At 42.2% G+C, this 24,880-nt stretch overlaps 1 protein-coding gene across 1 annotated transcript; it reads right to left on the bottom strand.

Moving 5' to 3' along the window:
- Window positions 1–7,898: 7,898 nt before the first annotated feature.
- Window positions 7,899–13,294, bottom strand: ALKAL2 (ALK and LTK ligand 2). Its single transcript, XM_009957271.2, has 4 exons — window positions 13,036–13,294; window positions 10,509–10,562; window positions 10,327–10,407; window positions 7,899–7,963 (listed from the first exon to the last, which is right to left on the bottom strand). Exons 1-4 carry the CDS (start codon window positions 13,292–13,294, stop codon window positions 7,899–7,901), a joined length of 459 nt encoding a protein of 152 aa, XP_009955573.1.
- Window positions 13,295–24,880: the final 11,586 nt, after the last annotated feature.

Genomic DNA, 24,880 nt, shown 5'->3' on the forward strand with positions numbered 1-24,880 from the left:
GTGGTATTTTAAAGGAATTTGTGGAATACAAGAACACAGGACAGGCATTGCCTTCAGGAAGGACAGTTGCACAGTACGGTTACTTGGCTTTCAAGAGCAGCAGTGACCAGGTTAGCACACAGATTGTGTATCATACAGATGACCAAGCTCTTACAGGTTTAAAATGTAACTCGTTAAAAATGTGATGTTGGATGAAGAAATGTGGAACTGACTCTCCCTTCCCCCGCTCCCTCACTATGACTTGTTTCAGTTTATGTGGTAAGCTAATACCACAGACTAAATAAAAAAAAATCTGCTGTATTATAGTTGCATCTTCTGTCAAAGCATGCTGACTGCTGCTAAATCTGAAGGAAACTTCCATGGGATTAATTTATTTATATTAATTTATTAAGTTATTAAATAAATTACTATTTTTCTTTTTCAAGGAAATTTTTTAGCAAGTTTTTATTTAACCAGATTTCAGGTGTCCTACTACAAAAAGAAAGCTTCATACTCTTAAATATTTAAACTCTCATGTTAAGTAATATGCTGTGATCTGATTTCAGTCAGTGGAACCACGGAGAAGCACAGAGTTCCACCCACGTTTGTTGCAGATGAGCAGCTAAGTGAATCTTGCAGCCGCAGATTCCTTTAATGACCATTTTTTCAATATGCATGCGTTACTTGAACTTTAGCATTTAGTGATCAGTGAAAGCAAATTCAAAATACACACTTCTACCTTAGTAAATACAGCCATGTTCTAGGAAGGGGTTTTGTACTTCTGCCATTTGTTTTACAGTTTTTCTAAAGAGCTAGATGCTGAAGGCTCTCAAGGGTGAATTTCAAGAATCCCAGCTGCTAGCTGTTTCTCAGGGCAGGGAGGGGTGTGTTTGGTTTTGGTTTTACATCTTATGGTTTGAATTGAGGATCAAAATAGAAGCTAAATGCCAATATTAAGACAAAGGTACCTGAGGTTCATCTATAGATCACACATAAAAATTTTCTCCCCGTTTGAGCCATTTTATTATGACAACTGGATTTAATATCTGATTTAAGGAAGAAAGGGAAATGTGTATCAAGGCTTCTCAAGTAAGTAGTCAGTGACTCCTTAAAAATTTTACAATACTAAAATGATTTATTGGACATTTACCGATTATACTGCCTTGCAGTATCCTGAGTAGACAGATTTAAAAACAAACAAACAAACAAAAACCCCAAAACAACTGTTTGTCATAAAAAAGATTCAAATTTATAGAGAATTGGAGCAGCCTTGTGGTCTGGGCATTTTGCAGGATTGGAACACACAGGTCTGCCTGTCCTCACAAACCCATGGAGCGTGCCCAAGCTGCTGGACTTCTTTCAGGTGGGTGTACCTTCTTACTTTAGTGAGCTCTTACTGGAAAGATGTTTAAGTGTGGATAAATGATAGTAGCCACTGGAAGATAGCTTGTTTATCTGGATTCAGTGAACAGAAAGGAAACTGAGAACAACTTCATACCAAACACTTTATTACTTATGCTTGTTATTTACAGTAAGTATTTACATATTGCACGTTCGCTGGAATGTTTTTATACATTTATATATAAAGTAAATTAATGGCAGTTTGTGTTTGTGTACAAAATCCATGCTCCACTGTCCCAAAAAATATGTCTACTTGAAATTGCGTTCCTGTTTGTCATGCAATTTGTACTCCTAGGGTACAATGTGACCCCAATGCAAGTCTGTTTTAACCAAACTTTTAAAAAATTGCATAAGCATGAAGGATATCAAGTGACCACAATTACTGTGGAGCAGATCTTTAGTAGTTCTAGATATACAAACAAACATTCCTTAAAATTGTAGAATTAAGCAACAGAACATCAATTTTCTTGGTGAAATATTTGTGTTTACATAATTTTTGGCAGCATTACACATCAATTGTAGAGTGTATTTTTAAGTATGGAGCATTAAGTACTAGCAGTTATGCTACTGTAAAGAATGTCAATCTGCAAACTTGATGACATACAAAATGCATGTTAAAAGAATTATGGGAAGTAGTCTGTCAATCTGCAAAAATAAATCTCTTGTTCACAATGGAATATGTTATAAAGGTAATAAGTTCTATTTCCCTGTTGGTTTCCAAGGCACTTCTCTTGGTTCTTGGTGTTTCTTTTCATCGTAGTAACATCTGGTGGATTAAAAGAAAGAAGAAAATTGCCTTTCATAATTTTTATACTCACATACATGTGTTTAAGAATGTATTTATCATATTGAAATCAGTAAATAAAACTGGAGAATTCAGTAGTAACTTTGGAAATACCCAATAGTCCATTTCTGATTTAGCTCAGTTTAGTTCGTATCAGCCTGACTGCTAAATTGCTCTTTTGTTTGCTAACCAAGGCTGAAATTTTGGAAAGTGTCCCTTTTTGTGCTGGTTCATTTCAGGTAGACAGATTTGAAGAAAATACAGTTCTACCTATCCAAAATGTGCTTACAGTTGTATTTAGCCTGTTCCTGTAAGTGCAGCTGTGAAGTCAAAAAGTGGATAAACCTTAAGGATAGTACTAACGGATTGCAAATTTGTCTTGGTGTCAGGAAACTGTTGACACGACGTCCAGTAACATAAATCTGTCAAGTTAAGGTTTGAAGGACCTGGGAAGGAATTGATGTTTCACTGGGCCTACTAGTGAAGAAATCTGGACTCATACAAACAAGAAACAAATAGAAGTAACTTTCTGAGATTCGGTCATACAAATACAGTCCCTGGGACCTGCCAGCACTGAGGCAACACAAACGGCGTAGGAGCTGCAGGGGTTCAATTTGCTGCCCGTTCTATTAACTCTTCCCAGAATTGTTTCTTAGGATGAGATCACGACCATTTCTGACACTGGTATCAAAATCACTGATACAAAATTACAGGTTTCCACATCGCTTATATACATATATTGTCTAGACTCTGAAAATGTTAATTCGAAGGTTGAGCAGTGAAGGTTTCCACGACCCTTTCCTCCACACTTAAGCCTTCTGAGAAAATGTAATCTAACCATCTCTGTGACTACATATCTAGAAATCCAGCCTCTCTCTCCAGTAGCTTGAGTTATTCTGCAACCACATTTTCTAGGCATTGAACACTGCAAGTCTGTCTGCCCAGTTTCAAGTGTTTCTAAGACAACCTGTTAATGCCCTCATTTTGAAGTAAAAAATGCACTATGTCTTATTAGTCAACAGGAACTGCATGGGTGTAAGACACTGCTCTTACATGCAAACAGACTCGGCTGAAGCTTTTGTGTCTAATAGACATCAAAAGTCCATGTAGGAGATAAACTATTTCCCTGATACTAGAGTTCTGCTGATGTCATTTTTCACAGTTGAAACTCTCATACTGTCTGTCTGAACATACGTAACTGTCTTCCCCATGATCAGTGTGAATTCTCCGGTATTTTAACTCTCTACATTTTCTACTGCTTAAATCTAATTAGTAATAGAATCATTTGAATGCAAAGTCAGTCAGACTTGACATAATCCATTGGAAATCAGGCTATTGGTGCATACAGAAATACTTGTTAGTAGTATTTAAACATACTTAGTTTTGCAATTCTTTAAAGCTGTTAGGAAATGTAATAATGTTACAGAAAAATTTAATGTAATTTAGGTTTTTTTCTGGCTTTACAGATAGGACAAATACTTTTTTTTTTTTTTAAATATCCTTCCTTAGAGGGGAGACTGACGTAAATTTTCCTTGTCTGCATTTTCATTTATTATTTTCTGTATGTATGCCCCTACTGTACCCTGTTTAAGCTGTGATGTTTAAAAACAAATCAACATGCTTTTGGCTTGATCAGTGTGTGGTACAACTGACAAGTTAAACATTGAGAATTTAATAAATTGTTTTTTCATTACTAATACAAATGGCAATATGCAGCTCACTGAGGCTGAAAAACTGGAAGTGGATAGGATGCTCGTTTGTCATCTCATCTATACCTGCGGCAGATATGGACAACAAAATGTTGTTGGATGTATCTGCATGGGGGGGATCAAAGCAAGCATGGAGTATGGGAACTATTGGGCAACTGGGAGAAAAATGAGGCCGCAGAACAGAACAAAAGAACATCAAGGACTGGCCTATAGCATAGCTGTGCTGAACACAAGGACAAGGTGTTACAGAATAAACTAGTCAGAGATGGCACTGGGGGCAACCCGGGAACACGGCCTGGGTTGCTGATTGGAGAAAAAAAAACCGTTCTGCTGAGTGATGTGGTGATACAAGTATGCTGCTCTGGCTTCACTCGTGCAATCCCAACCAGTAAAAGGGCCCCTGCATTGCTTATATTTGTGGGACAGGCAAAATGTGAACATATGCTCTAAAAAAAGAGAGAGGGGATGGAGCCCAGTGACGTGTGTGTAGGATGAAGGAGGAAAAGTGAAGGCTCCATGAGACACCTTGTATCGCACCCCCCTTAGGTACGTACTGCGGCAGTAACAGATCACACCTTATTTTCTTGCTTGATCTTAGCACCTGGTTTCAGTATCTTGTGTGCTTTAAAGCTATGATGGTCCAAAACGCATTCTAAGTACAAATGAAAAAACAAATTACCCTTTTTTTTTTTTCTTTCCCCCAAATGGATCTCTAAACATGGACAGATGTTCCTGGATCTGAAAAATGCTCCAAAACTACTAGTTTTCCAAAGTATCAAAAAGCAATAACCCATCTATAGCCCAGCCCACTCATAAGCCTCCAATAAAATGAAGATCAGCTACTGAGCAAAACAGGAAATCTAATTTCTTGGGGGGAAAAAAAATCGGTGTGGATAATTAAGCATATGTTGTTTTAATAGTTTATAATATAGGAGTTTTAAAAGATTTTTTTTAATGTATTTATGATTACAATTAATATAAACGATCAAATTCTACTTCTGAATTTAGGCCTTTTTTGGAGTAGTATCACATAAGAGAATTTTGTTATCTACTATTCAGGTGTTAGTCTGAGCTTTAGAACTGATACTATCTAGTAGCCTTATGGCAGAACCCAGAAGTGTTTACCTGTTGCCAGACTAAACAAACTCTTCTCACTGTAGAGAGCCATCTGAAATAAAAAAAAGCTTTGAAATCTTGTCTTGCTCTGTATAAGCAGACCTACGTTCAAAACTCTGAAACTTGAAAACACCTTGGACTAATGACAAATACACACTTTGTGGAGAAAAAGGATGGTTTGATAAGTGGAAAAATACAAAAAGAACCCATTTTTCTACAGCGCAGTCCATGAAAACAAATAAAGCCTGCCTTATACTTTTCTGTGAGCAGGGGTGTCTTACCTACACAAATTGAACTGATGCAGTGGAAAAGCTTTGAGGAGGAAGGATGCTTAATTTTATGGAGACACCTGTGGATCTCAAGGCATGCGTGGTAGGGAGTATCCTTTCTTTCTACTAAGAGAGGTTGCTTAAGAGTGCTGATACTATTAATGATTGGTGTCTGTGAGGAGAATAACAGAAGTGGAGGCTTGTTACCCACCTGAAACATGCCTGCTAGTTGAGCAAAGGAGTTGTTTAGCAAAATGAGTTGGACTTTTTTTAAAATAGACTCCCAGCTTGAGATGTGAACTGATTTAGTTATTGTTCCTTCATATTATGAGTTTGTATTTACATGATAGGATGTAAAGATACAGATAAAACTTTCTAAGGAAAGGGAGAAAATAATTCCCTACTCTGATGTATCTGTTTATTAGTATTGGTAATATTATTCACTTGCCTTCCACACATGGTATCATTATAGAACAGCTAATTTGTTCCTTGCTTTCTGGATTTTACAACTGAAAGGCTGAATCCCTGGAATTTCTCCTAATTAGATCAAAGGGTTTACCTAATTGCTAACTTTTATTTGTCTAATACTATTGTATTAATTGTACTATTAATTAATGGTTTCCATGATTCCATCCCTGAACACATGACATCTGGATAAGAGGTTCCTCTCCATGGCTGCGTGTTTCAAATTAAGACAACAAGTAATGTAACAGTTATTGGACATTAGAAACATTCTGCATTGAAGCTGGGCTAGTTTAGGTTTATTTTAGGAAGTCAGAGAGAAAATAACTTAAACGTTGAGGAGTTTAGCATAAAGTCAAGGATGCTGAATTACATCTAATGATTTAACGTATCGCCCTTGCCATTAGAAAATTCTTTTCTAATGTCTAACTGGAATCCTCTCTTGTTGCAAAGTTAAACAAATTATGTCTTTATCCACTCTGGACAGAGGGAATGGCTTGTAGCCACTTTTTATGAAACTGAATAGCTCCATCATGTTCTCCTGCAGGCACCTCTTCTTCAGATTAAATAATCCCAATTCCTTTCAGCTGTTCTTATAGATAGAGTTTTCTACGTCTTTGGTCATCCATGTTGCTCTTCTTTTGGACAAGAAGCACCCATGTGTCTTCGTGGTGACCTTAATTAAATCACTATTGCTGGAATACCGTATTATTTCAGGTGGTTTATAAACAATGCTTCTATTTATACATTCCGGTATGTTGTTTGTCTTTTTTAAAGTGTGACGTGGCTAACAGGCTTAGTTTCTGATCCACTACAACCCCTACATTTTCTACAGAACTATCTGTCTGGCTATTCACAACTTGCCGTGCATTTCTGCAGTTGCTTACTCCTGCATGACTTCAGAATTCTGCTCTTTCCTTTAAATTTTATCCTGTTTTTAGACTATTCAGCTAATTTTCCAAGATTATTTTCAAATTCAAGATTGTACTATCATGATTGCTTCTCCTACACTACTGTCATCCATAAATATACTGTCTTCTGTCACTGAAGTTATTAATGAAAATATTGAACAATACCATACCCATAATGAAGCTGTGTGACTCTGCTCAATACTTTTTTCCAGTTTGACAGTGAAGCATTAGTAACTTATTTGTATTTTTTCCAGCCATTCTTACATTTATCTTGATCGCATTTCCATAGCTTGCTTGTGAAAATGTCATGCAAAACAGTGTCAGTGCTTTAAAAAATAAACTTAAGATGCTTAACATGTCTTGCTTTTTCTCACTGACTCTCTCCACAAGATGTGTGTTTTGTCAGGGAGTTAAAATATCTTGGTTTGACAGCATTTGTCACTGACAAATCCATATGGGTTATTACATATCCCTTTGTCAGAGGTCACATTTTTGCCTCAGGTAAACATTGAGAACAGAATGTAAATTAGTGTGAATTAGTCCTTTTGTATTCTTACATGTCAGTTTTCTAGAAATACAGATAAGTTTGGAAGTGCTTTTTTGTTTGCTTGTTGGCTTTTGTTTTTATTTTGGTGCATGGTGAAACTCCCCCAGTATCTGTAGGAATCAGAGGTACATCCGGGCAAAAAGGGAGGGAATAAACCCATAGACAGGTGAGGTGAACAGGATGAAAATCCCAATAAATCAGAGTAGCTTAAAGTTAATCAATGCTACTAATAATACATTTTAATTGAATTACTATAAAAGCACCTGCAACCTCTCTGCATTTATGAAGCTTTCATGTGTAGAGCTACGTCTATATTAACTCCTACTGAAATGTACACCACAGATCTACAGCTGCACCCATAAAAGGGCTGCTGCTGCTGCCAGTACAGGCAATTGTGTACTGAGTCAACTCTTGAAAAATACGCTACAGCTGTTGTGTTTTCTTCTATAACAACAAATTCACTATCTAACTGTATGCTGCTATGAATAATTCACAGCTGATGCACGTGGACTTTTATATAATGACTTCCAGTAGCACGTACCCTTTGTTTATCGCCAATATTGGCCAGATTAAGCCAGTTACTTCAGGTACTCTGGAAGGGGAATACTTCAGCCAAAGGACAATTGTTATTATACTCCCATGAATGTTCAGGTACGAAACACGAAATCCACTGCTTTGCTATGCAGTAGAATGTCACTGCTGTTACAAAAAAGCTTACCTTTATCCTTCCATGCACATTGGGCTCACTGCCAACCGAGTGAGAAGCCTGGCACATCTTTTATAGTCTGTCGTGAGAAAAGAGCACAAACAGATTACTAAAGTAACCAATTTTGCCTTTAAAAATAAAAATTGGTAACGGTGTGCAACTTATTGTTGAAATAAAGTTCAGTGAACACCTTACTTTGCAACAATATAGAAACCAGCTCCTTAAACTCAGAAATGGAGTGTGTAAAAATTGCGTAACTGAAAGCCATGTCTAGTGGCACATGTAACCATGGAACTGACTTCTGCACAGTAATCCATAAACAAATAGCATGAATGTGCTTGGAGGCTGTCCAAGTGTATGTATATATGAAAATTTATACATCTGTGTCTGTGCTTAAATGTGGGATCTAAACATGTGACTGTACTATTTCCATACTAGATGAAGAACTACTGCTCATCTGTTTTTAAAATCCAGCCCTCAGTGAGCAAGCCTATCAACTTAGTATTACGTAATGCAACTCTCCAATAAATCTTCTTGGAAAAACTGTGAAATTAGACAAGTAACATCTCCTATCAGAGTGTTAAGTCCAGCCCGAGCAGGTGACCACATCATACAAAGTCATTCATCACTGTATCAAGTTTCTTCTTAAAACTACTAAAATTGTTTTTTCCACAGTAGTCCTATTGTTAGTTGTTCTTATTTTAGGTACCTTCTGCTTTTTGTTGCATTCATAGTAAGGGGTAGAACCAATCCAAAACTAAACAATTAATCAAGAGGGTTTTTTTTTTCTTTAACATGGCAAACTGAAAGCAAATATTGTGAAAATTGGTTATGGACAGACAGCAGAGTAAATTACCTTTTAGGTGCCAATGCTACTATGCTGTACAAAGTACCAGAAGGTATGCCGACGAATGCTTTTGTACTGGCTACCACTGAGCCGCAGCATCATAGAAGCTTTTAATTTCTTTGTTGTTTGGCCTTTGAAGTTCAACATAGAATGAACAGTATTACCCGAAATCAGCGTGTTATCATAAAGTAGCATTGTACTGTGCATGAAGACCTAAAGCAGGTTACCTCATTTTCCTAGAAGAGAGTTACTTTAAGGAGACGCTAGTCGGTCCAGTCTGGTGACTGATGTTGATTTTCGTTAAGCATTATTTCATTAATGAGTAACTACATCTAATGTTTCCTAGAGATGCAATGTTAACAATCCCTAACTCACAGCACAGATATGCTGTAATTGCCATTCATACAAATTATCCTCCATTATCCGCACATTATGTTGGTGGGTATGTTACCTGTCAGGAGGAAAAGGCTAATTCACACTTTAAGACCAACTAGTTTTTAGCTTCACAGCTTGAAGCACTCATTAGTGCTGAATCAAATGATGTTTGTGTTGTGATCCTTACGAAAAAGGTAATATGACTGCTTGTTTGTTCAAAACAGACTGGTTACTTCCATCTCCACCCACGTAAACAACGTGATTTGGTTAGCCATTATCTATAAATCCTTATCTTTCCAAGGTATTCCTAATCTGAAGCCTTATAAATAGGGAAAAAGTCTGCAATTCTTACCAGATATGCCTTTAAAATATATTAGGCTGAAATATTTATTAATACTTGAAACTTGGAATCAGTAACTCTCGTTTCTATTCCCAGCTCTGCTACTGCCCCAACTGGTTGACCTCAGACAAGTAAAATAAAGTGTCCTTCCATTCTGAAAAGGCTGTACTAAAATAGCATCTGCTTAGTCAACAGGTCCACCTCAGTATGAATCTGGAGCCACATCTACTGACTGATAAATGTCAATGTTTGATTGGTTTTTTTGTATTTTCTGTGCTGCCAACGCTGATGAGATATCATAAGCTGCATTTGCTTACTTGTGTCCATCAGCTCTTTTTTTTTTCTTTTCTTACTAAGACTTAGGAAATTATACTTTTGTAATTCACAGAAGACAAGAGTTGCAAAGATTCACTGTCAACATCACTGGTAGATTGGTAGCTGAGCCAATATAAAATGTCTATAAAACATGTTCTACATAAATAATCAATGAAAAGAAATAACCCCACCTGGATTTCTGATCCTATCTTGTATTTGCAGCACTAGAAATTAAACATGAGAGGTTTGCAGGAGGAGTCACATGTTCCTAAGAAAAGCAAACACCTTTGGTTTGGAACCAGAGAGGCACATACATCGGTACCTAAGGAAGCCGTGTTTACAGCCATTCTACACTGGATTTGCTGTGAAAAAGTTGTGTTTCCATTTTCCTCACTGTAACGCTGATGCTGTTCTAGCAACGCTGTACAGCGACTATGTTTTAGAGTGCTCCAAATTCTTCACTGCAAGCAATGCATTCTAACATTGCATCACTACTGGCACTTCATAGAGCTACTAAATTTTAGACTTTTCTGTTGTTTTATGAAAGTCTGGTTTTGGCACTTACATGCTGGGATGGTGCAGTCCCTCGTATTGTGATAAAGCCGATGAAAGTGTTTACTACATTTTGGGCTAAAGTACAGTGGACCTGAAATATAAAGAAAAAGTAAGTTATGAATCAGCACAGCTCACAGGAACAGTAGTGCAGCTTATGGTATGTGCGTGAAATGATGCAAAATTAAAACATACCTGTAAGATGCTTTAAGAACTTGTCTTTCATTCTCAGATCTCTGGGAACTATTTCTGTTGGACAGAAAAAGGAATAGTCACTCTGCTGCACTGGAACGAGGCTTGCCAAGCATCATATGAGGGCAGGGAATAAACTGTCCAGCAAATGTCACCACTATGTCTTGACAGATGCACAGAGGTCAAAAGGCCTTTGCATACAGTAGGCCAAATTGCAAGTATTTGTTTTACATAAGAAGCCACTGTAAAATCCACTGTGAAACTGTGATGATGAAACAAGTAACATCTGTTAGATGTGCAGTAGTTAACAATGATGACGATTAACTAAGAGTCGGAGTTTAGCTCTCTATGAATTACATTATCAAGTTTACCCAGATTTAAGTTTTTCCAGAAATTTTAGTTCATGGTTGCTCAGAAACAGCATATTCTGCTACTGGTAAAGACCCAAAGATACATTCAAGTTTGGTTTTGTGTCTTCTAATTCTCTTATGCAAATGTATCTACTCTTTTGTCACATGTCCTGCTGCAATCACGAAACTGGATTAATCTACTTACGGGAATCTTTTTTTTTCCCTCCTCTATCAGTAAATAAAATTCACAGGAAATGATCCCAAGCAAATTGCTCTCTTCTGGCTCCCTGCGTTTGTGGTTTACCACCTTGCGTTTTGTGTTCAGCAGATGGCAAAATGAAACTGGTTTACTGAAATCCATTTTAGCCCTAACCCTTGCGTCTTCCTGATTTACAGCTATCTTTGATTGCTTTCCGTTACAAACCCTATGCTGATAGCTTAGTGCTGATTGTGTGTGATACACTACATGGTGCTTTATTTATTTGACCATAAATGCCTGAGCAGCCTTTTTCATTCCCCTGGCACCCCTTATCAGATACAAAGCAGAGAGCATTTCCATCCAGATCTGATTCACTTGTGAGGTTAGACACTTCTCGAAAGTCATTCTTCATTTACTTCTAACTTCAGCCGGTGTAAGTAAAATTGACCTTATCGTATTTGACCTAATTATGTCATGAAGAGCATTAAAAACACACATGCTTCACTCAGAAATCTCCCCTGGGACAGGCTCACTGGGAAAGTGATGCTAAAACTGAAATTAAAGACTCTGAGCAGTAGTTCCTTTTCAGAGTTGCTGGGAATTAACTCCATTATAATAACAGAATGAAAAATCCTGCTTAGGAGTCAGTAACACCACTACCAACCAATCTGCTCTAAGTAGGTTTATTATTTGCATAGATAACTTCAGCACAAACTAGGTGTTTTGCACCTATACGCTGAGGTAGGGTGGCCAAAAACTACGCCTACATTCCCTGTTGAGATTGAGAGTTGTGCAGATCAGGATTCCCTGCTTTGTCTGGCCTCTTTAACTTCTCAACATTTATAAAAGCAGTGTTCTCACTGTACTGATCTTAAGTGGAACAAAATTGTCTTCCTTTGTATATTCATTAATCATCCAGATGGAGCAGTAACATTTTCATGACAACTACCAACAAATGCAGATCGTGAGGATATTTGAATATGAATGAGAATGAAGAAAAGGTACAACGAAGCTTTATGAGATCAACAAAGGCAAAATAAATAGCATACCAGCAAAATGGAAGCCAGTTTGGAAAAAAGGTGAGTAGCCATCTGCTGGAAAATACTAGAAAGTCACTTTTAGTAGGAGGGGTAAGATAAGCAGCAGTAATGCTGTGGGGGTTTGGGAGTGACGGTGAACAGTAAATGAGACATGGCAGCAGCAGCCAAATCAACTTTCAACTGGATGCAGAGAAGCAGCACATCACAGAACTGAGGTGTAACTATCCATCACTACGTGGCTCGCTACGACTACTTCCGGACTGCTCTATACAACCCTGAACGCCTCACAAACCAACATGGGCTTTCACTGGAGGTCAGAGAAGAGCCATTCAAATGAGCAGAAGGATGACTGCAGGAGTGTCCCAAAGCGGTCACAGCTTGTGCAGTGACAGAGGAGTACTCTGTTCCAGTTCCCTAGTATTTCAAAGGTGCTACCTCTGGAGTACAAAAGGGACTAAAAAGTGGGGTGAAAAGTTTCATGAAGCTGAGCTGCAGGAAAGGCTTCTAGATGTGAGATCTGTAAGGACATACTACAGTCCTGCAGGGGAATCCTTGCTAGGGTTATTTCCAAGAAACACTTAAACCAAGCAGAATTTAAAAAGTGGTAAACTTCCAGGAAAAAGAGCGTTTTCATCCCTTATTTCTTTGATCTCAGCCCATTTCAGTCTTTTCCTTTCTTACTAAGTTTCATTCAAAGCCAACACACAGGAAGCCAGACTTTCAGTTGAGTACATTATCCAGAGAGTAAGAGACTGAGATGTGAATGGAGTTTTTCTATTCCAAATTTGCCGTCTGTGTTTCTGATACCAAAGGGCATCTGCAGGTATTTTGAGCGGTGAATTCTTGATACAAAATTAGCAACCTGATGTGATGTCTCATTCACCAAGACTCCCTAGAGAAAAAAAAAAAAATACCCTCCTAAGTCATGGACTGTGACTTACCAACTCTCTGCTCGTCCTGGTATCCTCCGTAGTCAGCGACTTCCCTTCGATCTAAGTTATAGTCATGCTTAGAGAAGTACTGCACTCCACTGTCCTTCTCCAGGTGGTACCTTTTCAGTTCCTGAATGATCTCCATGATCAGATTCAAGAGACTTTGCCTGTCTTTCAAATCTGCGGAGTCAGTTTTCTCTTTGCAATATCCTGCCGAGAGCATTAAGAGCACCAGCCCCAGCAGCCTAGGAGACCTCAGTCCACTCATTGCAGTCTGACCTGACGGGTGGGCGAGCAGATGAAAAGGAAGAGTCCGCTGCTGTGGGAGGTCCTCCTTGTTCCACTGGAAGAGAAAAACGGGGGTGGGTCGGAGGTGGGGAGACTCACGGGGGTGAAATCGTTACAGGACAGCGCGGAGACCCCTTTCGCAGGTGGCACAAGGCGGGACCCCAGCCTCCCCACTCTGGGGGAGCCCCGCCGCGCCCCGCGCCGCGGGGCGCAGCGAGGGGCGACAACTTTCCCCGAAGTTGTTTTTTTTTTTTTTTTCGCCGGAGAGCCGCGGCAGCTGCGCACCGAGCGTGTGTGTGTGTGTGTGTGTGTGTGTGTGTGTGCGCCGTCCGTCTGCCCCCCGCCTTTCCGCCCTCCGCCGCGGGGCTGAGGGCAGCAGCGGCGGGAGCGGGCGGCGCGCCGCTGGCGGGCAGCCGTCCGGGGGCCGGGCCGGGCAGGGCAGGGCAGGGCAGGGCCAGCCTCCCCCTGCTTGGGGAAGGGGCGCGGGCGGCCGCGGGCACCTCCGCGGGGAGCGGCAGCCAGCCGCGGCGGGGAGCGGGGGGGACGCTGCCTCTCACCGCCGGAGCCGCTCGCCTTCGGACGGCTGGGTGCCGTGGGGCGGCTCTCCCCTGCCAACTTTGGCGGGCGGCCGGTGGCTCCCGCCCCCCGCCCGGGGGCTGTCAGCGGCGCGGCTCCGCGGTGCCGCCGCACGCAGCGCTCCGGTTCGGCGGGGCGGGAGGGGTGGGAGACGGGGAGGAAGGGGGGGTTGCTGGCCCTTCCCGGCCGCTTTACCTGTCCCAGAAGCCGAGGTGTCTTCCCCCCGGGAGCCGCTGCCCCGACTCTCCCCAGACGGCAGCAGCCCGCGAGCGGCGGGGAGTCCAAGTTTTCCGCGGCTGGCCCGCCCGCCCCCCTCCCGTCCCTGCGCTCCCGCCGTATCCACAAACTACTCCATCGCCGCCAGCCCCAGCGCAGCCGCTTATATAGGCTATAGGATGGACATGAGACGGCAGATAGTATCGACTTGGAAGTGGGTGGAAAACAATAAAAGTCCACTTGGCAACCTCGGGAGCGTCGCTGCTTGCACAAGCCCCCCCCTTCCCGCCCTCCCTTCCCTCCCGCCCCGGTCCCCCCCGTCCCTCCCCCTCGCTCGGCTCTCCCGGGCAGGGCTCAGTCACTCCTTCGCCTCTCTCCGACGTAAGGAGACGGTCCCAAGTGTGTGTGTGTGGAGTGGGAGGGGGCGGCGGCGGGAAGATGGGGACGCGGGGAGGGGGGGGCCGCGCCTCGCCCGAGCCTTTAATTAGAAACGCGCTGAGGAGCCTCTGAAATATTCATGGCCCTGGCGCGGTTCCCCGTCAGGCGGGTCCCCGGCCCCGCGGCCGCCGCGCTCTCCGCCGTCCCCCTGCGTGGCGGGGGCGGGCGGGGAAGCCGCCTGTTTACCGGGAACTCCGGGCCTGGCTGCGGCGGGGAAGGGGAGGTGTTGGGGCGGGGGCGAGCTGCCGGGGAAGAGGAAGGCTATTTTCTGCTCCCGCCGACCGGGAAGCCCGCGGAGAGGTGGCTGGAGTGGGGTCTGGGTGGAAGAGGCGGGCGTGTCGCCTTTCTCGCCGATTCTTGGCAAGGGCAGTCCCGGGTGGCGAGGCGGCTTCCTGGGCTCTCGGAGCGGCGCTGCCTGGAAGCGCTCCCAGCGGGGCCGGGTGCGGTGAGAAGGAGGAGGAGGGGGGTGAAGGCAGTGCCACCGGCGGGAGAGCCCCGCCGACTCCCTCAGCCGCCGGCTCCCGCTGCAGAGGGTGACATCCCGAGCGCAGGGCAGGCGGTGGCGCGAAGAGGGGCAGCCGCTCGGGAGCCTCGTGCTTCTCTGTAAAAGCGAGACCCCTCCTGCGAGAGCCACCTCCCCAAAACAAGCAAACTCGGCCCAGGCCCCGCGCTGCCCTCCCCGCCGAGCCCCTCGGAACGCGTGGAGCGGAGGGGGTGAAACACGATCCGGCGGAACTTTGCTGTTTACTTTGATTGTGTGGATAAACCTCTCCCTCGGCAGCTGGAACGGGCGCACACGGAGCCGGATCGCGCGGCGGCCGCGCTTCCCGAACCCCGACAGACGACGGGGTGGGAGCGGGAGGCGCTCGGGGCGCCTGGGAGGCGGCGGCGGCGACACCCGCCCCCCCCCCCCGGCGGGCGGCCCCGCTACCGGCGCGGCCGGTAACGGCGGGCAGGGCCGCGCCGCCCCGCTGGCCGCCGCGGACAGGTAGCGCGCGCTGCCGCCCCCTCCTCAGGCAACAGCGACCCCCAGCGGCCGCCGCCGAGCCTGAGCCCGGCGCTGCTGCCGCCGCCCGCGGCCAGGCGGCGCTGAGGGGCGCGGCCGCCACGCGGGGCCCGGGCCCGCGGGCGAGGGGCGGCGGGCGGCTGGGAGCGGGGCGGGCGGGCCCCCGCGGGCGGGCGGGCGGGCGGGCAGCGGAGAGAAAGGCGGATTCCCTTTCGCAGCGCTCCCTGCGCGGCTCGTGCTTCGTCGGCTGTATTCACTGTCGGCCGCTTTTGTTCGTTATTTACCTGCGTTGGCCAATTTATCGTTCCTTTAGAAACAACGTGTAAATGGCCTGTGTGTCTGTCGCTACAAAAATCTTAGTCTGTGCTGTCACAATGAAGTTACTTAAAAAAAAAAAAAAAAAAAAAAAAAAAAAGGGAAAAAAATGCAAAACGTGATGAAGAAAGACACCCAGAGGCAAGACTGAGCAAGAGCGCTTTGTCAGGAGTCCAGAGCCATTCCTCCAGAGCCCTTCCTCCGCCTTGGCTTCACGCTTTGTTTCCAGTCACCTTAAGACCCGGGGGAAAAAAATAAATTGAACGAGCAGTTCAACAGTGAGAGAGCACGGGCCTTTGCATGACATAACTCGGTATGGCTGTGTTCACAAGTTAGTCATACCAAATATTGACACATTAGGGTCACCTAATGGAGACAGGGAAGGTGGAAAACGAGCCAAGTAGTGTACCGCCTGGCGTTGTACGGCTGCATTTCAAGTTGCCCTTCATGCAAAGTGATCTGGTTGGGAAAAGGTAGATACAGCTGCAGAAGGGGTGTTGGGGAAGTCAGCTGAACACCTGGATGGATACTCCCCTAGCCTACAACTACAATTTCTGTGTCATTTTTGGTCCTCATCCCATGAGGAAGGAGCAGCCCGTGTTTGAGCACACACTGGTTCAACTCAGGAATGTTGGGCTGCGCGTTTCCTAGTAAGTGAGATGTACCCAGACGTGTCTGTCGTGTCTGGCACAGAGACCAGCTGGCATGGAAGAACTGTTGAACGCTATGGCTACTGTGGTCTTCTTCCTTTAGAAGAGACAGTGGACGTTACCAGAAACTGCGTTAATCCTCTTAGGAGGTAATTCCACCACAAGTCTGGGAATGGGATAGTTGGCATGGGCCAAAGTTGCACCAAGGGTAAATTAACATTATAGACAATTTTGTTCCAATGCTCAGGAATATTCCCTTTAAATTTACTAACACAGACATAGACTGAAAGTACAACGGTGATATTATCTGAGATATGAGGTAGATAAGCAGTCTGTTGCCTTTTTGTGCATGCAGAAGCTGAGGCAAGGGTCTACTCTGATGTGTTTACACTGAATTATACAAAGATGTGTAATAGCTTCTGTGACTTCAGTGGAGTTAACTGAAATTCACACTGATTGATTTAGGATGATAATATTCCGACAGGTCACATTTTCTTTGGTATGTTTTCTTGGGGGTTCTTGGACTTCTTCCCTGGATACCAGGAAGCACTACTGTCAACACTATGCATCCAGGATGGTGAAGAAAGCATTTTTCTGGGATCTACAAGATGTATGTTTTAATCCCTTCAGGCAGAGATGAAAGATAAACACACCTTCCCAGCCAGGACAAAAACCTGCTTGCTTTCCTTGAAAGAAGGCTGAGAGGGAGATATGAAACCCGGTCTCAAAAAGCAACGTGAACCTGGGAGAGCAGATCACCGAGGTGGTGCTATACAGCGAGTGTTTTGGCTTGTCCTGGAGGGGTAGGTTTAATTTTTTAAAACACCTGGTGCAATTTTTTGGCTTACTTTTACAGGAAGTCAAGTTAGTGAACTCTTCTGCAATCAAAATCTATGAGCAGATCAATCTACTACGTTACTAAAAATGCCCTGTCTTTAAAGTAAACATTGTGATCCTCAGAATAGGTACCTTGTGAAGTAAGCACACCCGAATGAGAAGATCAAATGCTGTATTTGGTGGGTAGTTTTAACCGGCGTACTGTTCCATGTTCCCTTGGTGGTTATGAAACAGAGGCACTACATTTGGGATTCGGAACAAATGCCAGGCAGAATTTCTAGCTTTGTTAAATAACATACATTAGCCACTGTTTTCACCGATTCCATTCTATTATGCCATGCTAAAGGAAACATATCTTGACTTCTTTTACTTATATGGTGTACGTGAAAACAAGAAAATGCGTTCTCTTCGGTTCTGTCTTCTAAGACTGGTGAAATTTTCATGCTAAGAGCCCTACAGTTTCAAGCATGCTCTTGTTTCTGCTGATTATAACAGACATAAGGGTTCCTATCTATATTTAATAAAAGCAAGTGCAACATTTTCTGAAGTGATTGCAGAGCAGAGCTGATTGTCTAAATCAGGCTCATAACCAATACATGAACTGGGTGTACGCTTGGGAGAAAATTCCAATGGACATTCATAAGACTACACTATAAAAATGCTTTGTGCCTTGCTCCTTATTGCCCTCAGAACCTCAAAACAGTGTTCTGAAATACGTTTTTTCCTTAAACATCACATCAACTTATGAAAATCTTAAAAAGTTCAGTTGCACTGTAGGTTTAAAACCCAGACTTTTCACCCCTCACAAAAGAAAAGTGGTATTTAGTCTTCAGGTTACACGTCAGTCCTGCTAGAGATAAATATGATAGATCTGGTAATTATGTAAGGTTAATTGAGAGACTATCAGTTGGTTGACATGGAGGCTGGACTTCCAAAGTATTGACCACACACGTGGAATCTACATGGGTGATAGTTACTTTTTACATCTATATAGAAAAATACACACACAGCATTCAACAGATGATACTTTCCAAAATCTCTGCTTCAGGTTATGAAAATGCAGAATATGTTTTCAATATAATGTATTGTACATAAGTATAAAATAATATTTATGCACCTGGCTCAGGCATCTCTGTGAGCCTCCAACTCTCAGAGGCAATGCCCAGTGACAGCTGCTGGGGAGACTAAAGATGAGGCATTAAGAATTCCTGTAGCACTAAAATCAGCCAGAGAACATATATAACTAGAACAAAAACTTCAACAGATGTTAGGGGTATTAAAGCCAATTGAGCATTTTAAGGGCTTTCCCCACTTCCTACCTGATGCGAATGCCAATGGGATTAAAATCCCATCAATCATTGCTGCAACCAAACCTGAAGAACTTTGATACAGTTCCCAAATGTTTTATCAGTATCACAGGCAGGGCCAGCTTGATGTTTGATAGAAAGTTTAAAAAAATCCACAACAAAAAACCCAAACCAGATTTCTGGCTATAACTTTTCCCTGCATGTAAATTCAAGGCTAAAGACAGCTCAGAGTTGGCTGACGCCTCAGTTATTGAGCCAGTTTCAAAATTATCTTCAATTGCTTTTGCAGTGCTGCACCAATGCAACAGTGCTGCACCAGTGCAAAGCTACTGTGGAAATGCTACAGACCCAGCAGGAGGAAATTTAAGTCCTATGACAATAGTCTCAGTTGCCTTTCATGGTCTTCAAAGTATCCCCTAGAATCTCCAGAGCCCACCCCTCTGAATTATTGCGTATTTAGGTTTTCAGAGATACTTTATTTGGCACAGTAAAGATAAATGCCCCAGAGAAGCAAGTCAAACCTCTCTTGACTATAGACTATTGCCTACTGGAGGACACTAACACAGACCAGACCCCTAACTTTTAGGCAGCTAAGGGAGGGTGAGGGGTTAATCCCATTCTAAGAAAGTCTTTCAGGCCCTAAGCAGCTCTGTAGCTACTGTGCAGCAGTGAGCCTGCTGTACGTGTGTTCGCTGTTGACTCCTGTCTGTTCACTTAGAGTTCTATAGCTGCAGCTGCAGAAACTGCCTTTCCATGTCAAATTAAGGCTAGTAGTAAAAGCCCTAGGTCATGTCTCATTAGCTGATAGAGTGCATTATATTTTCTGGCCTGCTGTGATCTCTCTGTGCCAAAAGAAGGAGGATGGCTCCAGTGTACATAAGAACTCAGCAGTTTAGAGGCAGAGTAGCTTCCTTTTTCATTCCCAACCATGGTTCTTAGCTCGAGGAGACAAGTGGATCGCACACGTTTTTTAGAGCCATTGCTGATAAATGATAACATGTTTTGATAGTATAGCCTAAATTTGAGAATGTTATGTCACACTATGTTTGCACCACTTCTTAAAAAATTTATGCTGAAAACCAAACGCCGTCTCAGGCAACATAAGGATATCCCATATGACTCGCGATCGGCATCTGAATGCTAAGAACAACCGTTGAGAACTTTAAAACGCAGAGGTACGTTTTTCCTTCTGTAGGCCGTCAGTAGGCAGGCATGCTGCTCAGTGAGTGAGCAGCCCCCGTGACTGTCTGGCGGATAGCTGGATGACTTTTTACAGATCAGATGTAGAGCAGGCCTGTTGGCAGATCGTGGTCTAGAGACTGCTTGTAGGCAAGCGTACTCTTTGGAGGATCACGTGCCTACAGAAGCAGCTAAGGGAGGATAGGGGGTTAATCCCATTCTAAGAAACTCTCTTTCAGGCCATAAGCAGCTCTATAGCTATGTGCAGCAGTGAGCCTTCTGTACGTGTGTTCACTGTCGACCAGTGGGGCTCTGCTTCCAGAAACCAGCCTTGCAGTCCCAACTGTACCCAGGCAGCCTCCTCATGACCAGCTTCATAGTAAAATAAGCTGTCTTCCAGGGTAGAGGCAGAAAGTTTATTCAGCAGCAGCAGAAGACTACAAAGAGCAGTCTGTAGACTTCAGATTTCTACTCCTAGCCTTTCTTGATTCTGCACATGAAGTGATATTAATATATGAAAATGCAGAATGTGTTTTCAATATAATGTATGGTACATCCACTAGCCCAGGTCTGTGAATGTTGTCTGTTCTTGTCTGCTGTCCTGTAGAGGAGAGGAAACGTCCTGAGGGAGCCAAACTGCAGGATGTCCAGGACCTGGCATACACACGCTGCATCTGCAGGAGTAAATAGAATCTGCTCAAGAGCATTGATAAAGTCTGCGGCACTTAAGCCAGCTGGCACAGGATAGGCCACCTCCATTCCGTCCTTCTTACTGCCCGTGAGAGGACAGCTTTGCGCAACTACTCATTAGGAACACTTCCTGGGCTGCCCAGCTTCCCAACAGTACCCAGGAATCGATCCGGAGAGTTGTCACAGACTAACCACATGCCAGGGACTGCTCTAATGGTTTAACAGTGTCGATGGCTGTGTTTCAGTGCCAGGAAGCCTCCCTGGCAGCATTCAGTTTTGTCTTCTGGTGCAGGCACAACCTGTGGGTCCTGTATGTGCTGCAAGGGCTAGAGGCAGCTGCAAACTGTCCATCCGTTTGGGGACTCTTACCAGTTGGTGGAACTGAGAGGAGCTTTTTTGCATCATGGCCTAAATTGGAATAACATAAGCATCAGAATCTGGGAACTGCAGCAGCTTCAAAAAGCAGCTTCAAAACTTGAAATCAGCATAGAAAAATGGTTCCATGTCTTTATGGTCAGGCAGCTGTACGCAGCTTCCACTGGAGTCAGCAAAGAATCAATGTCAATTGGGCAGAATCACAGTGAATCAGCTTAGTTACAGAACAGAATAGAACTATTTTCTTTTTTCCCCTCATGTGCATTGTCTGTATAGATGCAAGATCTTTTAGATCTTGTATGGCAATGGACCAAAATTGTCAGTATCTTTCATTTTAGCCCAAAGGAAAAGAAAAGGTTAAAAAATAATTTTGTATCACCTTTAAAAGCTGGTCTTTCTCCTAAGACAGAAAATGACTTGGTCTCACATTACAGTATTTTTAACAAGCTATAACATACTCACTGAGTATTTTGCTACTGCAGTTGCTGTCTTCAGCCTCTTTCGTGATCTGGTTTTCCCTCCAAAATTACTCGTTATTTTTTAAAGGAGAAATTTTGACACATAACAGAAGAATATGATTTTGAGGCTAGTGAAAACATTCTATTCATTTGAGGTGTTGTTTTATTTTTATTATTATTATTATTATTAACTTTTTTTTCTTCTTCTAAGCTAAAGTATCAGGTTTATCTAAGTTTGTCTCACAGAACATTAATGCCAAATGGTTCTGAAACTGAAAACTGACTTGGATTTGACGTTCATCACAGAGTGGGACCAGTCTTCAATTTCCATGGGTTGTTTTATTATTGGTGTTGAAGTCTCATATTGAAAAAATCACATTGTAAAAGTAATTTCTACAATTTTCACTCTTGTTTCTATTTAGGAAACAGCTAAATGAAAAAAAATGCAACAGGTACAGCTGTAAGGAGACCTTATGTTGCTGAATTGTACTATTATCATAAAAGATAAAAATCTAAACTTCACTATCTATATTATTCATTTAGATTTTACATTGAGCTCGGCCTGAATAACAGCAGCAGTGCAATTGTTTTCACCTTTTCGAGTTGACATAGTCATCTGGGGGAGTCTTCATGCATTTTTATGATGATTTAGTGACAAATACCACAAGGGAAGAGTTTCTGTCTGAAAATGTTAATTTCCAATTAAAATATTCAACAGAGAGGTTATTTCCTTTGTATGCAAATTCTGTAAAATGTTGTTCTGATACACTAAAGAATCTGCCTCTGTAATTACAGGAATGCAGATGGACTTCTATTACTGCCATCAGGTACTGCATATAGATATGGCTCTTTATACCCATCTTACTTATTTTGCAGTGCTTGTTTAGTGGAAAAATCACTTTGGTAATTTCAGTTAAGTCAGGAATTGCAGTCAGATGTTTCTGTTAGAGGCTGTCACAGAGTGAGAATGTTCCATGATAAGTGTTGCCCAATGCAGTTGTGACCTTTGCAATTACTCTGTTTGAAAACCAAAGATTCAGAGTAAAAAACCCCATTGTTTCAGATGGAGTTATTTGTCTCTTTTCTTTGTCCATTGCTCACTTGTTAGAGGAGCAAGAGGACAATACTCAAGGGAAAAGGATTTTGACTGTAGTGATAGTGATTGGGAGCTAGATGAAACCTGGAACTTCCATTGTCTGAAGAAGTCCAACATTTGAGAACATCTTTCTTTTGATTTGAGACAATCTCACCAACAGATGAAAAACCTTCAAAAATATTGGCAGTGGAAAATAAATAGTAAAAGAATTTCAGGAAATCAGAATATCCCATGTTTCTCCAAAATTAAATGGTGCCCCCAGCTAGTTCAGAAGTAGGAGCACTCTTGGGCTTTCCCCAGAATTAGGACTATCACAGGGAACTTGTGGAACAGGATATCTAACAAATCAAGTCTTGAAGGGCCTCCCAGGGTCTTTAAATCTTGAATCTAACTAGATTTCCCAAGGCAGCAGCAGTGTTCTTGGCTCCATGATGTCCTGTGCGTCCTGACTGTGCCAAGAAACTTGATCTTGAGATTGGCTGTTCAGCCTGTTAAGGCCCCCGTTGCCTGACTCTGAAGCAATCTGTTTGGTGCAACCTACTAGGGAGCTGCATTTGTGATTCATCAGAGTTTGAAAGATAGTAAAATATTTGTGCAGAACTTCCTTTTTAACAAAGGAATTCATCTAATGAAATATTGCCATGTCTGAAAACATCTTACTGGCTCTTTCCATGTGGTAGGAAGTTCTCAGTCTCAGAAACTGGGTGAAGGAATAGAAATTACAGGAGTGTACATTTAGGGTATGTCTTAGTAGCAAAATGCTAAATATTACTGCTTTTTTTTTTCTAAGGTAAAACACACTGTGTTAAATATGCAAGTCCTTATATAGGCAAGCAGTTACCTACCGAACACTGAAGCACAAACAAACATCAGAAAAAGTTCTAGTTTTTATGTTCATGGCAAAAATAAGTATTTTCATCTTACTCATCTTAATCCATATTCAAGGTGAGGTGGCCCTGGCAGCAGAACAGTTATGTGTCGACAGTGTATCCCATAAGAATGGCAAATGGATCTGGCAGTTTTCTGTAGCATACTTTGAAAAAGAATTGTTATTCCAATATTGATCATATATGTGTCCAGAGTAAATGGATGCTCTGATTAGTTTGTCCAGATAATGTGGAAAACAGGTACATTTTTGTTGCCACAAAAGGGAAATTGCACGATTCTTTCTTATCTTACCCAAAGGAATACATACAGAAGATCAAACTCAGGTGATGCTTAACTCAGTAGAACCACATTAACCTTGGTCCTAGTTCTCTCAGTTGATGAAATATCCATATGCTTTATGTCTCTAGGAAAGGTCTTAATGAAGCCAGCCCCAATTAACTCATCAGACCTGAGTGGATTAATCATAGATTAATGAAAGACAACAGAAATAAGTTATTGTGTTTACTTGCCCATTTTAACAGATTTTAATGTTACTCAAGGCAAGAACAATTGACTCTTGTTCAGTTTGTATTGGAATGTTTCTCTTGACACTTTCTACAGCACTTAAATTAGTTTTTTTATTTTTTGTGGCCCTTCCACTTTTTTTCCCTACATCCTTTTGTGAAAGGAAACATCAAAAGAGTTCATAGCATGCCAGTAACAGTCTCACCACTGCTGTATCTGGATTTACAGTTGTATATCTCTTTTTAGTAAACTCAAGTGCCAGTTCATTCTGTCATTTTGCTGCAGGATGGCATTGGGGTTTTATATTAGTAGCAGATATTTAACTCCTTAGCAATGTGATATCTGTGCCATTTCTTTTGTCAACAAAAATCTCTTGTCTAGAAAAAAATCCATCCTGTCTTGTTTGACAAAACCTATTTTTTTGTAAAATCTGTGTTGACTGGGATTAACTAGAATCCCATCTTTTAATTCTTTATTTATTGATTTTTAAATAATTTTCTATTAATTTACCTCTGACTGGAATCAGACTAATCAATTATCATCCATACCACTCCATTTCCTCATCCTGAATGATGACCAAAAAAAATGATCGGTGTTTTCAGTCTTCTACAGTTTCATTGTTGCTGTAATAAATAAATAAAATTAAAATCAGGAGGCCAGATATTTCCTCAGCAAACAATTAAGTGTTACGGGAAACATGCGCCTGTAAGATGCTTATCTGTTTTTGATGTTGTCTAATACCTTTCTCAGTTACTAGTGAATTAAGGATCTTTCCTTTATTCCTATGTGATCCATGTATCTTATCTGGCTTTCTTCTAAAGACAGAACAAAAGTATTAATTGAATAAATGTTCCTTTTCTGCTCTATTAATAATTTAACAACTCATGTCTAGTTAAAAGGCCTGTTTCATTGCTATGATTCATTTCTTTTTCAGTGCATTAGAATTCTTCACTCTGTGCTGCAAATGGATTTTTTTTTCCATTTTTGTTACCTTTCCTATAGTTCAGGTGGTTTTAGCTACCTGTCATTGT

The sequence above is a fragment of the Leptosomus discolor genome, chromosome 2, assembly GCF_034619465.1.
Source record: "Leptosomus discolor isolate bLepDis1 chromosome 2, bLepDis1.hap2, whole genome shotgun sequence".
Classification (NCBI taxonomy): Eukaryota; Metazoa; Chordata; class Aves; order Leptosomiformes; family Leptosomidae; genus Leptosomus; species Leptosomus discolor.

Excerpts from the sequence above, each read along its gene's own strand:
- ALKAL2 (XM_009957271.2), bottom strand. The coding sequence starts at position 13,294 with ATGAGTGGACTGAGGTCTCCTAGGCTGCTGGGGCTGGTGCTCTTAATG. Across the intron at positions 10,408-10,508 it reads GTTCTTAAAGCATCTTACAG|GTCCACTGTACTTTAGCCCA; the intron begins GTATGTTTTAAT and ends TTTATATTTCAG. Across the intron at positions 7,964-10,326 it reads GGACTGCACCATCCCAGCAT|ACTATAAAAGATGTGCCAGG; the intron begins GTAAGTGCCAAA and ends TTCTCACGACAG.